The sequence below is a fragment of the Sceloporus undulatus genome, chromosome 2 (genome assembly GCF_019175285.1).
Source record: "Sceloporus undulatus isolate JIND9_A2432 ecotype Alabama chromosome 2, SceUnd_v1.1, whole genome shotgun sequence".
Taxonomy (NCBI): Eukaryota; Metazoa; Chordata; class Lepidosauria; order Squamata; family Phrynosomatidae; genus Sceloporus; species Sceloporus undulatus.
The window spans coordinates 214,790,414-214,804,175 of record NC_056523.1 but is presented as its reverse complement, the minus strand read 5'-3'; the positions used below and the strand labels follow the sequence as shown (position 1 = coordinate 214,804,175).

Sequence of the window (13,762 nt, the reverse complement as noted above, 5' to 3'; positions counted from 1 at the left end):
GATAGATAGATAGATAGATAGATAGATAGATAGATAGATAGATAGATAGATAAGATATTTCAGAGGAATAGGCAAAAGTACACAGGAAAACAGTGCTAGGCCCAGGAGTATAACATTCATGGCAGAAGAGAGGCAGTGTGCTATAGTGGCTAAAAATTGGACTGGGACTTGGGAGATCCAGTTTCTGCTCTCCACTGTACCTTCAAACACTCTGAGTGACCTTGGGCCAGTAATTCCCTTTCTCAGCCTGACCTACTTCACAGGGTATTTGTGAGGATGAAGTTGGGATTAGGAATGCCAGGTATTTATTATTATTTACATTATTAAAATATTTATACCCTATCCCACATCCAGAGATCTCAAGGGGACTTACAACAGTGTTAAAACAAGTTGCACAGGCTAAAAGGTGCATGGCACCTAGAGGTTACAGAAGGAAAGATAGGATGATAATGTGACCAATAAATAAATTAACAGAGGCACAATGCAGCGTTGCAAGCAGGCTGAGTAAATTTAGAAGCAGAGATACAAAATTCAAAGATTTTGAAAAAAACCACCATAATACAATTGATAGATTCAAAACAAAGCTTCAGAAACCAAGCGTTTCCTACATTTGAACTTACACAAATGACTTCAGCCAGCACCGTATAGTCTTTTACATTTGAAAGTGGCTATAATTGCTCTCTTGGGGTCAAAGTCAGCCTTCACAGTGAAAGTTTCCACTGCATATAAAGGCTGTATAACTGACTATGTGAGAGCCATCATGGTGTAGTGTGGTTTGAGTGTTGCACTATGGAGATCAGGATCAGAATCTCTACTCAGTCGTGGAAACCCACTGGGTGACCTTGGGCAAGTCACACTCTCTGAGCCTCAGAGGAAGGCAAAGACAAGCTCCCTCTGAACAAATCTTGCCAAGAAAAGCTTAAAGTCACCATAAGTAAGAAACAGCTTGACACACAACAACGACACAACTAACCTAGAATCCCAGCCATTGCTTCTCGACAGGAATAATTTATCTATTCTGCCAGCCAGTATCACACCTTGCCAGTTCAGTTCACTTTTTCTCTGTACTCAGAACTTGGACAGAAACTTGCCTGACCTCCCATTTCTCTAGTAGCAGTTGGGTGCATCTTGCATTCTGTTTCCCCTTATGAAGAACCACTTTGCCTCTTCAGAAAAAAATGAAGCACTGGTACAGTATGATTCATAACAGTGTTTTAAAAAGCATACCCTCCAATATTTTACAGATGGAAACCAGGACAGGTGTGGCCAAGCAACATTAGAATGTAGTCACGGTGGCAAATGTTATAAATGTGGAAGAAAACACAAGTTAGGAGAAGTTGCAATAGTTTGCTTTTGCCTAAGCCTACTGGGAATGGCAAGATTGCACACCCTCCTCTCCTCCTCTTGAGTTAATTGAGTGTAAAATACTTTTGCGTTTTGTGCTCAGTTAGCAGCAACTGAAGTGCACTGAGGACCAAAAGGGGGAAAGTGGAAAGAATGCTGACATTTTTAAAGCAGCTGAAAAAGTGGAATGACAGGGGATTGATTTGGATTCTCCTTGCCAAATTGGGACAGTTGGTGTATATGTAAAAGTGGTACCAGGTAAAGCAGTTTCTCTATTATTTATAGACTCTGTGTTTAGGGGAGAAAGAAAAAGGTTGGACTATCTATCTCTTCAACAAGGTGATCCGGTTCACTGTATTTCAGTGAAATCTGAATGTGTCTCTTTTTATACCAGTGTCACCATTTTAGCAGCTTTGTTGATGAACTCACTGGCTACACTACAAGAAACATACTTGCTACCCCAATCATGAACGGCAAAGATGTGGTTGGTGTGATCATGGCTGTGAATAAGAATGGAGGTTCATTTTTCAGCAGTGCAGATGAAAATGTAAGTATGGGTAGAATTCCTTGAAGATGGACCTCTGCAATGATGGCCAGCGGCTCCTATGTCAATGGGATGATGAATCCATGCCAGGATTTCACCCAGGCTGGAAAAGAGGTTCCCAAGTTGCTCTAAGGAGTTTATCACACAGGAGGAATTTCTCTTAATTTTGAATGAAAAGAAAGTGGGGCCAGAACGCATTCATGTGAATTTGCTAGTTCAGCAAATTTATGTGAATTCGAATTGCTTTCGAACTGACTTCCCATTCCCTGAAAATAACTTGCCATTGCCCCAAATTGTGTGAGATCACCTCTCACACAATAACGTGAAACCCCATGTTTGCGTTTGGACTGACTTCCCATTGCTCAAAATTGTGTGTGGTAGTCTATCACGGAATAACATTAAACCTCATGATTGCGTTCGGATTGTCATTGGATTATACTTCCAATTTCCCTTGTCTAATAAACTCTTAAATGGGAAGGTAGTCAAAACCTGGAATGGATTCAGCATCCCACTGACAGAGGAGCACCAGCCACCACTGGACCCCAATGTAAATACAGTGAGCTTTCCACATTAGCTGTGGTTAGGGGCAGAGGAGCCCCATGAAATGGGGGGGGGGGAATGCAAATAAATTAAAAAAAACACTTTATTTTTTACCTGAGAGAATACTTCTCTAGAAATCTCTAGGTCCTCCAGAACAACTCTTTAGTCAATTTCCAGCAGAAGTTGACATAGAATCGTGCTGGTGCACCTAAAAATGCCTAGAGAAGTGTTATCTCTAAGGCGGGATACACACCGCCATATAGTACGTATAGGATACGTACTAGGGTTAGGAAGGGGCGGTGCTTCCGCACCCCCCTAACCCTAGTACGTATCCTATACGTACAAGATGGCGGCGCACCTTCTACATGGGCGCCGCCATCTTTAGCGTCCAGACGTGTCGTGGCGCCTATGACGTCGCGAGTCCGCGCCAGGCGCCTCGCGACATCATAGAGGCGCCGCAAGAAGAAGCTCCGAAATGGAGCTTCTCTTTTTGCTCCGCGCGGGAGTCGCGCGGTTTGGCTGCTGCGGCTCCCGCACGGAGCAAATGGCGGCGGCGGGGAAGCGCCGCAAAGCGGCGGTTTGTACCCCGCCTAAGACTCTCTGGGTCTTGCAGCATGACTCTATGGTCAAATTCTGGTAGTTCTACTGGAGGACCTAGAGATTCCTAGAGAGAACATATTAATCAAATCCACAAAAGTCAAAACCAGAAATGTGGAGGGTCGACTGTACTCTGTCTCTTACATAGGGCTACACTGCAGACATTGTTGAACTGAACAGAACTTTCTTATGTTCCCAGCTTTTTCTGAAGTACCTGAGTTTTGCTGCTTTGAATCTGAAAATTTATCATCTGAGCTACCTTCACAGTTGTGAAACTCGAAGAGGTCAGGTGAGAAAACAGTTTCTGAAAACAAATTATCTTCTTTTTGTTTTTGCTTATGTTTAGAGTTGTCATACATGCCTCATATCCAGGCATCTATTTTGCATATTATTAATTTACATTCTGATTATGCAAATTGAACACATTAGTCATTGCACTTTTTGTACCATTGTACTTCAACATCAATAACAGTACCAAACTAAGAATTCCCCCCCCCCAAAAAAAAGCTGGTGCGAAGAGAGAGAGCCTTCCAAGAAGCCCCAAAGATGTTCCACTGTGCCACCTAGATCTAGGCTCAAGCCACCAACACAGTCACCACACCACACAACAAAAGGCCATCTCTGCTTGCCTCCTTTCCTTTCCCACCTTCTGGGCCTGATGGGGAAAAGGGAAGGGAAGAATAAAGTGGCAATCCTAGACCTGGGCAGTAGCAACTGGAGCCTGCAGGGTAGGAAGAGGCTCCCACCAGTGCCAGTCTTCTTGCACAGTTTCCTGCTTCATCACCACGGCCACATTTTAATCTACCCATCAGCCTGTGATGAAGGAGAAATCCAGGATCTACTGCTTCAGCTGGCCCAGCAGGCTGGGATTTTTTTTTAGTTCCTTCAATCAGGGGTTTTCCAGGACAAATGGCAACCTTACTTGTGTTCAGTGCTAAAATCTAATTAGATAGCTAGTTAGTTACTTTTGATAGTAGTCTTTCAAAATTAGAATGAAGACAGATGTGACAAGTGAATAACTTAAGTCACCCCTTCATTGACCTCCTCCCATACCACATCATACAGAAGCCTTAGCAATGTTTTTTGTACTACATTTATTTATTCATCGTGATTCCCGTATATCACTGAATATAATGTTAATAATTGTGGCATAAACAATTAGCAAAATTAAAATTATACCTTTAAATTACAATACAATACATACAGCCTACATGTATTTAAATGCACATAGTGGCATGTGGTGAAAGTGCAAATTAGATAAGATGTGTTTTTTTAAAAACAATTTTAAATTTTTTAAAATTAAAATTTTAAATTTATTTTTTCCATTTTTTAAAAATGTAAAAACCTGAGGCCTCTTCTTTCTCCCTGAACCTCGTCCCAGTCACAACATCTTTTCCACAGAGCTCCAGCATTTTAAAGGGATGCAGGCGAACACCACAGCCCGTTTCTACCAAAAAGCAGATGTTTGGGGAGCAGAGGTGTTATCTCTCTCTTAGGGTGTCAGGTGGTGCGATCCACACACCCTGCACCCATTTAGTGATGCCCCGAGTAGTTTGAAAGCACTTTCACTGCTCATAGACCAGATGCAGTGTTTTTGTCATGACATGTGATTCAGATTTTCAGCAGGATCACACTGAGCAAGAACCAATGGACAAGGAGCAATGGTGGGCACCCACTGGCTAACACCATTGTCACACCTTCCCCCAGTGATAATCACAAATTCACACAGAAGGAGTTGGGCGGTGTTTGCCTGCATGAATGGGAGGAAAGTTATCCATTGTGTGTGGAACCTCTTGTGATCACTGGACAGATGGAAGACTGTTTCATCTCTCGTCTCACACATTTAATTCAAAATCCACTCAAGATAGGGAGAATTGTGTCTCTGTCTCTGTCAAGCTCTCTTGCATATCTACATCACAGTACTATGTTCTGTTAAGATATCAGTACCAGTATCTGAAGAATCAGTAGATGCCAGAGCTGGCCACACTCCACCCAAAATCTCCCAGATTGCACAAGGCTTCATCTATAGAGTGGTGCCACCGTCTTCTACTCTAATCTCTTCCTTTCTGTTGGTCCATCGTGCCCTACCATTGTACGGATTTTATTGTTGTAAGCCGCCTCGATCTTATTGGAGAGGTGGGGTAGAAATAACAACAACAACAACAACAACTATTATTATTATTATTACCATATTCTGTTATTATTCCACTGAACAGATGCATTCATTTTCATTAGAGGAACACCAAGTTCTGTATTGTCTCTTACGTACCTTGTGCATCACTGCCAGCTCCATTTGCTTTGCTCTTGCACCATGTTTTTTCAAGTCAAAAGCTGGCAATATTATTCCTCCATCCCCACTCCTTGTACCAACAGATGGGAATCAGAACCGATGCTCCTGAGTCTAATAGGATTCCCGGGCAACTTGTATTTTGGTTTTCCGTCCTGCAGGTTTTGCTATGGTCAGCGAATAAGGTATTTGAGGAATTGACTGACATTGAGAGACAATTCCACAAAGCATTTTACACCGTAAGAGCATATTTGAACTGTGACAGGTATTCTGTGGGCCTTCTGGATATGAGCAAACAAAAGGTAAGATGAGTTCCTAAATACATTAAGGCATTCAGTGATCACAAAGGAAAAGTAGTAAAAGCAAATGTTTTTCAAGCAAAAGCCTCCAGGTTCAGTCCAAGGCTCAGAAAGTCTGATACACAAGGATGAGGTAGTTATTCATTTATTCATTCATTCATTCATTTAACTTATATCTGCCTTTCTCCCAAGTGGGACCTGAAGAAAATCACATGCGAGTTAAAACATGGTGGATGAATAAAAAATTTATAGTAAAAAAGTTGAAACACAATTAATTAGATTACCAATATAAAATAATTTAAAGCAAGAACAATTTAAAAACAATGCATCACTCACATCTCATTAAAAGATCTTCCCACATAGCCACCAAATGGTTGTTCAAGTTTTTAAGAAAGGACTTTACCTGCTAGTAGTGGAAGAAGAGCTGGGTGGTGGTGACAGACTGGTCTTCCAATGCAGAGAGTTCCACAGCCTTGGAGCAGGCATCAAGAAGGTTCTTCTCATATCCTGTGTCCAAACATGAGAAGAGATGGTGAAAGAGTCCTCCCCTGAAAATCTTACAACTAGGCAGACTGATGCCAGAGTATAAATTGGAATTACAGAACTGTGATACAGAAAAATATGCATACACAAGAGCTACCTAATGATTTCCTGTTGTTTATTCAAGCACAAAGCACTGTGCATCAATGTATCTTAAATCATAAATCTCAATTCCCAAACTTAATTGCTGACATCAATAAAAAATCATGTGATTTGTTTGTTCCTGATTTTATAGTTATTAAATAAATGCTTTTTTTGTTTGTTTTAATCCCATCTTTCCTCCAAATAGGTTCTGACTGGCAGCATTTTCCCAGGATCACCATGTCTTCCTTTGCCAATCTAATTAGCCAAGTTCCTTATAACTGGAGGCACTTGCAAGTGAAACTATGGCCTGAAATAGACAGGCTGAAAAATGTGGTTTCCGGCCGCGTTCAGGGAATAGTGTTTAGATGACACACGCCCAGAATGTGGAGGGAAACCGTGCTGGGCCTGCACCTTCTCCAAAGAACCAGACCAAAAGGGAGTGGTAAAATACCGCTCTTTTTGCTGGCCTGGTTGAAAACTGCAGCAGCAGCCCAAATCAAGGCTAGGTGCATGCAGTTGCTAGGCCCTGGTGCAAATAGTGCTGGCACAGCCACAGACCATGTTTTTTGGCCTGTCTGTTTTGGGCCTACGACTCTCTGCATGCAAAATGTGTTCTCTTCCCTTGAGCAATGTTCTCTCTGTTGCCACTATGTCACTTTTTCTGTTATCATTCCAATAATGGGGTACATTACACTGGAGTTCCATTTCACAAGATTCTCAGCCTGCTAAACTCAGCTGATTCATGTCATTAAATCTGCTTGCCTTTCCAGGAGTTTTTTGACTTGTGGCCAGTTCTAATGGGTGAAGTTCCACCTTATTCAGGACCTCGAACCCCAGATGGCAGAGTAAGTCATAAGACAGATAAGAAATACCCAGTTTCCCTAATTACTTATTTGATACTAATGTTCTGTTTCTGTTCTTTTTATAGGAGATTGCATTTTATAAAGTTATTGATTACATCTTACATGGAAAGGAAGACATTAAAGTTATCCCGTAAGTAGAGTCAAATAATCTAATGGGTAATATTTTTATCTATGGAAACTGGCTATAGTGAAGTCACAACCCCCCCCCCCCCACCCCAATCTAATGTACAAAGGCATTTTCCTTAGAAAGTACTACTAGTGTGTGGCATAGTGCTTTGAGTACTTGGCTAAGTTACTATCTCTGTTCAGCCATGAAGCTCATGGGCAACCTTGGGCCAGTCATTTACTCTCTCTGCCTTATTTATCTCACAAAGTTGTTGCATGGATGAAAGTGTGTTTGCTGGGGAGATACAACCATAAATGATGCTTTCCACTCTTTGGAGGAAACCAGAATACTTAGTGCAAACAGAGCAAGCACCACTCAATTTTGGGAGTAAGCAAGCTGTCTTTCTACTTTTAAACATTCATATTTGGGCTACAGCAGGAATTCTTTAAATCTGATCCATAATGAACATGCACTTGAATGATAATACAATCATCATCATCACCACAACAATGACAACAACAACAATTTATTTATTTATATTTAGTTGTAACCTGCTTCCCCCCAAAAAATTGGTACTCAAAGCAGCCTACAATTTAAAATAACAATACAATTAAAAACATACAATAAATGCAATAAATATAGCACACACTTTTTTGTAGCAATAGGAAAAGAAAACTGTATTGAAAATGTACCACTCTCTGCATTTAGAAGTAGCTATACTGCATATAAAGTGAAGGGAAGCCTTTAGAAACATACTCATGTTAGTCTGGATCCATATGCAAAGGGATCTTGTGGCACCTTTGTGTCTAACTGAGAGAAAGAAAGAAGTTAGCAGCATAAGATTCTGTAAATGTAAGTCTACTTCCTCTGATGTGTTCCCATGAATGGAAGCGTTCCCATATATATGTTCATTTCAAAGGCTTCTGTGTCAGTCAACAGAATGAATCAATTGGAAGTTAACTTCGCTTGCAAATGTATCAGTTACACAGAGCCAGTTCAACCAGGTCTTGACATCATGTCAGCCTAGCCAGGATTCATGTTTCTCATTGTCATCTACATTAGGATAGCTCTCAAATATAGAAGAAGCAGAGTTTTTAAATCAAAGTCTTTGATGATATTTCCAATACAGAATTTTTTTTAGTTACACTGATTCCAGATGTAAGATATGGAAATGGGAGAGCAAAGGCAAAATCCCCTATGAATAAATCTTGTCAAGAAAACCCCATGAAAGCCTTAGGGTCAGCATATGTTAGAAATGACCTAAAGCCACACAACAACAACAACAACAACAGAAATGTATAGAAGTGTCAACTTCATCACCACTACCACCACCATAAAAAAAGGATATGACATAGGCTGAGATTTGAGTTATAAAGATACAGTGTAAAATATCTTAATTTGGTATTTCATATAGGTGTTGGTCCTTTGTTCTTATGTTTTACATCCCCACACTTCAGCTGTATAATTCAGCAGAATTAAAACTACCATTCTCAGAATTCAAACTGTTCAAAATGTGGCTAGTGAAAGTGTGGTCCATAAGCCATATGCAAATCCTAGGGATGCTTTGTGACTGTCAGACGCCTCAATTTTTTTAAAATTTTTTAAAAAAAATCTTGCTTCCAAATGCCTTCCAGACATTCCTCTATGTCATTCAGGTCCAACATTGCCATATGTTTGTCTCCCTTGGGTTATTTTAGGTCTAGGAAAGACTTTTTTTTAAAAGAGGGAAGTGACCAAAAAGTTGACTTCAATTCTACAACCCTGGGCCTAAAGCACAGCAGACAAACACACTTTTGTATGTTTTTAACTGTATTGATTCTTAATTTGTAAGATGCTTTGTATCCCAATTTTGGGGGGAAAGTGTTATATAAATAAATCTAACAACAACAACAACAACAACAACAACAACAGTGAAATTGTTCCCCCCCCATCCCTGGAGGAATTTGAGAGCAAAGAAGTTGGAATAATTTGAAGCAAAAAATTATTTTTTCAAGATTAGAAAGGAGCCAATAATTCTAATAGTTGCCCACCTCTCTCTCTCTCTCTTTCTCTCTCTCTCTATATATATATATATGTGTGTGTGTGTGTGTGTGTGTGTGTATAGATGTATGAAAGGTTCATTTTTTGTGCCATGTTAGATCATACCAGTTTCACCTTGCCAAAAGACATTTGTAAAATTACTGCTGCAAATACAACCATTTAGAAAGTCACCTCTTCTTTTTGCTCATTGCTCAAATTAGCCATTACTTATTTTTTACATATTCAAAAATAACCAAATGTTAAGTATTTAACAATTTCATGACTAATTTAAATGCTTCCTCAGTTGGCAAACCTAGTTTGGTCATAGTTTTAATGCATTTTTCCTTTCCATTTAGTAATCCTAAACCAGAACACTGGGCACTGGCCAGCGGACTCCCGACATACGTAGCAGAAACTGGCTTTGTGAGTATTTATGCTTGCATATTTTCATAACCCATCAAGACAACGAAGAAACATGTGATATATTTCGCACATGCCTTAAGAGTTCTAGACTTGTTTTTCTCAGACAGGAGTCTCCCCATGGCACATGGCAAAGTACCTTTGGAAAATTTCAAAAGCACTTTCTAATATGGCATAAATAAGGGTGCTATGTTGTTTAAAGGAGATGTTTTTCAAATGTGTTCAAGACAAACAACCACAATGCTTCAATTACATTATGAAATAATTCTAAGTTAGATTTAATTAGGAAAACACTGAAAATAACCTGTGCATGTAAACAAAACGTCTTTACAATTTTCCAGATTTGCAACATTATGAATGCCGCTTCAGATGAAATGTTTATCTTTCAGGTACTGTAATAATATGATTACAACTGTTTATGAGGTTCCTCCATTTGCATCTCCTGGGAAGAGAAAATTAACTCAGATATATTTAAATCCATATTGCAGACAATAGCCTAAGCTGTAGTGTAAATACAGCATCATCCATACAATATCCTGTTTAATTACAGATTTACAACATGTAAATATAGTATAGCTATTTCTATTGAAAGAATATGCAATTTGTTCTTTCATGACCATGCGCTGCTTTTTAAAGGAAGGTCCTGTTGATGAATCAGGTTGGGTCATCAAAAATGTTCTATCCATGCCAATAGTCAACAAAAAAGAAGAAATTGTCGGTGTCGCTACATTTTACAACAGGAAAGACGGGAAACCTTTTGATGAGCAGGATGAAATATTAATGGAGGTAGGCCTCTTGAATGAAGCAGAGATCATAAGTGTTTTCTAAAATACAGTTGATAGCTAAATGCTCATGTAATTCTGGAATATTCTGAGAGCATGCTCACTACTAGTGCAAAGAATAACCCAACCAGTTCAACAGCATTTTTGGGTCTCTTTGTGGTAAGCAAAAATGCAACTTCTTTGCCATTGATGGCGGCCTCTTTTCAGTGCCAAGCTGAGATCTAGCTTTACATTAAAGGCTAAGAGCTTAATTATTTCATCTAGATCTGTACATAGGTTTAATTTTCAGTTGCTTAGTAATTGTCAGAATTTTAAATTATGGTTAAATTTTAGATTGTCTAAACTATAAGCTGTCCAGAGATTTTGTAATATAGGACAAAATATAAATAATAGTCAAATTTGGACTAGACACATCCATTCCAACAGAGAACACTTTCAAAAAGAAGCCTGCTGTTTGGTGGCCTTTCAAATAGAAGATTCTCCTCTGTAAAAGAGGACATGTAGCCCTATTCCTTCTTTTATACTTCTTACCTGTAAACGGATTGCATTATTCCTTTGTAACATTATTCATTATCAAACTGACATTCTCTATTACAGTACTGAGTTCATTTAATAGTCTTCATTGTCTTTTGCTCAGTCCCTTATTCTTCCTTCCCTTTTCTCATCTTTTGCCTTTTCTGCTGCCTTGTTCTCTACAATCATATTCAAATAATCTTTGCTAATTTCTGAAGGAAGGTGTTTTTAAACTATGACGTTGCTATTCTCTGTTCTTTATCCATGAGGATAGCCATCTAGATTCCTTATGAAGTGGAAAGGTGGAATGTAAGCCCTGAAAATAATAAAGAAACAAGCATACATGCACATCATCATGACTGTTCAAGATTATTGATACTGTTGATTTGGAAAAGAAGAAAAAAGGGTCAAGTGTTATTTAGCTATACCAACAACCTCTGTTTTATTTCCCGAGTCTCTAACACAGTTTCTTGGATGGTCTGTACTCAATACTGATACTTACGATAAGATGAATAAACTGGAATATCGAAAAGACATTGCACAGGATATGGTGCTCTACCATGTAAGATGTGACAAGAATGAAATTCAAGCAATCCTGGTATGACCTTTAAAGTCTTCCCTCATGTTCCTTTCTCCTTTCCTTCTTCTTGGTTGATAGAATTGCACCATTTCATCTGTAATAGATTAGAAAGCTTTCAACAACTGGCTATTGCTAGTGAAACATTTTAGAGTACCATTAAAGAATAGATTTTTTTTTAAAAAAAATGTTTATTATAATACTGGCTGGGAGTCCACTGCCCTTTTGATTTTCTGCCTTGCTTCATCTGAATCCAGCAATAGAGATTGTAACTGTGTTTGTCTCCACAGCCTACATGGGAAAAGTTTGGAAAAGAGGTGGCTGACTGTGATGAGGAAGAGTTGGCAGAAATTCTGGTGAGTCTCCATAAGGCTTTTCATGGACTAGAGATATAAATAATATGTGTACATTTCCTGATCCTCTATGAGGCAGTGCATCTCAACATTTCCAGTCACCCTACTGAAGAACATTGCCATAGTCTCATAGAGCTTGAAGGGATGTCATATTGAGGAGGGAGCAAGCTTGTTTTCTGCTGCTGCAGAGACTAGGACCTGGATGCAAGCTCCAGGAAAAGAGATTCCGCCTCAACATTAGGAGGAACTTCCTGACAGTAAGGGCTGTCCAACAGTGGAACACAGTCCCTTGGAGTGTAGTGGAGTCTCCTTCCTTGGAGGTCTTTAAACAGAGGCTTGATGGCCATCTGTCTAGGATGCTTTGATTTAGATTTCCTGCATGGCAGAATGGGGTTGGACTGGATGGCACTTGCGGTCTCTTCCAACTCTATGATTCTATGAGCTGGAAGAGATCTCAAGATCCACTTAGTCTAACCCCCTGCCAAGAACAAATTTATAACAAAGCATTCCTGAGAGATGGCCAACCAACTTCAGTTTAAAAACCTTCAAGGAAGGAGAGGCCACCACCCTCTGAGACAGACTATTCCACTGTCAGACATTTCTTAGAATGAAGTCATTCTTCCCAATGTTTAGGTGGAATCTCTTTTCTTCTAATTTGAAACGTTTAGTTTGTGTTCCAGTCTTGGAACAACAAGCTGGTTCCATCTTCTACATGGTATTACTTCAGATATTTAAAGGTGGCTATCATGTCACATCTCAGTCTTCTCTAATAACTGCTGTGAGGTTTTGGGAGGTTTGGGGGAGGTTTGTTTGTTTTGCCTCTGCCTGGGAATGAAAAGACCAGCAGTTTTGTTCACCAAAAGCAACAATACAGGGTGTGTGTGGGTGCAAAAGTATTCTGTTTAATACAAATGTATTGTATTTTGTGCATACACAGTCAGATTTTTAAAGTAGTTCGGTAAATTTTTCACAAAAATAATCAAAAGTTTATAAACAATATCTATAATCTCACCTAGGTGGGGGAAAACATTTTCAACTATAATGGGCCCTTGGTATCTGTTGGAATTTGGTTCCAGGACTTCCCGTGAATACCAGAAAATCCCTTAATTTTGGGTGCCTATTGGGCTTTATAAAAAATCTGTTCAGTTTCTAAATAAGCCACCATCAAACAAATGGATTATGAAGGTGTCATGTTTAACCAACAAGAATTTGTTATGAAATAACAGCCCCCTAATTTGCACATAATGGAAAACAAAGGTTAAGAGAAAAGGAAACTAAATGCCTGCAAAGTCCTTCACTTGGCTACACGAGAGAAGCGATATGCGGGAATGACCAAATCTAAGACTTGTTGCAGCTCATGCACATAACACTAAACCATAGTTTAGCATTACATGTGAATAAAATGAATGACTGTATGGGCACATTAAAATAAATAGCATTGCAGCCACAGGTTGTGAGCTCCTCGAGGCAGGCTTGTTGCTTCAGCAGAGATACTTTTACCATATGGACATGCTAATGTAATTATTTTCCTGCAGAAATCACAGCTTCCAGATCCTGAAGAATATGAAATCTATCACTTCCACTTTTCTGATTTGGAATGGACTGAATTAGACCTGGTGAAATGTGGCATTCAAATGTACTATGAACTTGGAGTGGTGAAAAAATTCCAAATTCCACAGGAGGTAAGTGAGAACTTTACTCCGTAGGCTAATTCCTATCATCATGAATATTGGGAAGCACATCCCTCTAACGGTGAGCCCTCCATATCTTTGTATTTACCCATTTCTAAGAACATAAAAATATCTTAACTTTTCCAAGTTCAGAAGCATGTGCTTGTTTCTAGAGGATGAGTAAGGAACCAGTTGAGATATGTGAAATTTGTTGGCTCTTTAGC

At 39.3% G+C, this 13,762-nt stretch overlaps 1 protein-coding gene across 1 annotated transcript in view; it reads left to right on the top strand.

The window, feature by feature from the left end:
* PDE6B (phosphodiesterase 6B) overlaps positions 1-13,762 on the top strand; it is a 21,578-nt gene that overhangs the window by 2,768 nt on the left and 5,048 nt on the right. Inside the window, exons 2-12 of the mRNA XM_042447684.1 lie at positions 1,739-1,891; positions 3,225-3,314; positions 5,474-5,614; positions 7,006-7,080; positions 7,164-7,228; positions 9,580-9,646; positions 9,985-10,032; positions 10,280-10,429; positions 11,393-11,536; positions 11,806-11,871; positions 13,404-13,550. Of these exons, the coding sequence (XP_042303618.1) occupies positions 1,739-1,891; positions 3,225-3,314; positions 5,474-5,614; positions 7,006-7,080; positions 7,164-7,228; positions 9,580-9,646; positions 9,985-10,032; positions 10,280-10,429; positions 11,393-11,536; positions 11,806-11,871; positions 13,404-13,550 (1,146 nt within the window). The remainder of the gene's footprint in view (positions 1-1,738; positions 1,892-3,224; positions 3,315-5,473; positions 5,615-7,005; positions 7,081-7,163; positions 7,229-9,579; positions 9,647-9,984; positions 10,033-10,279; positions 10,430-11,392; positions 11,537-11,805; positions 11,872-13,403; positions 13,551-13,762) is intronic.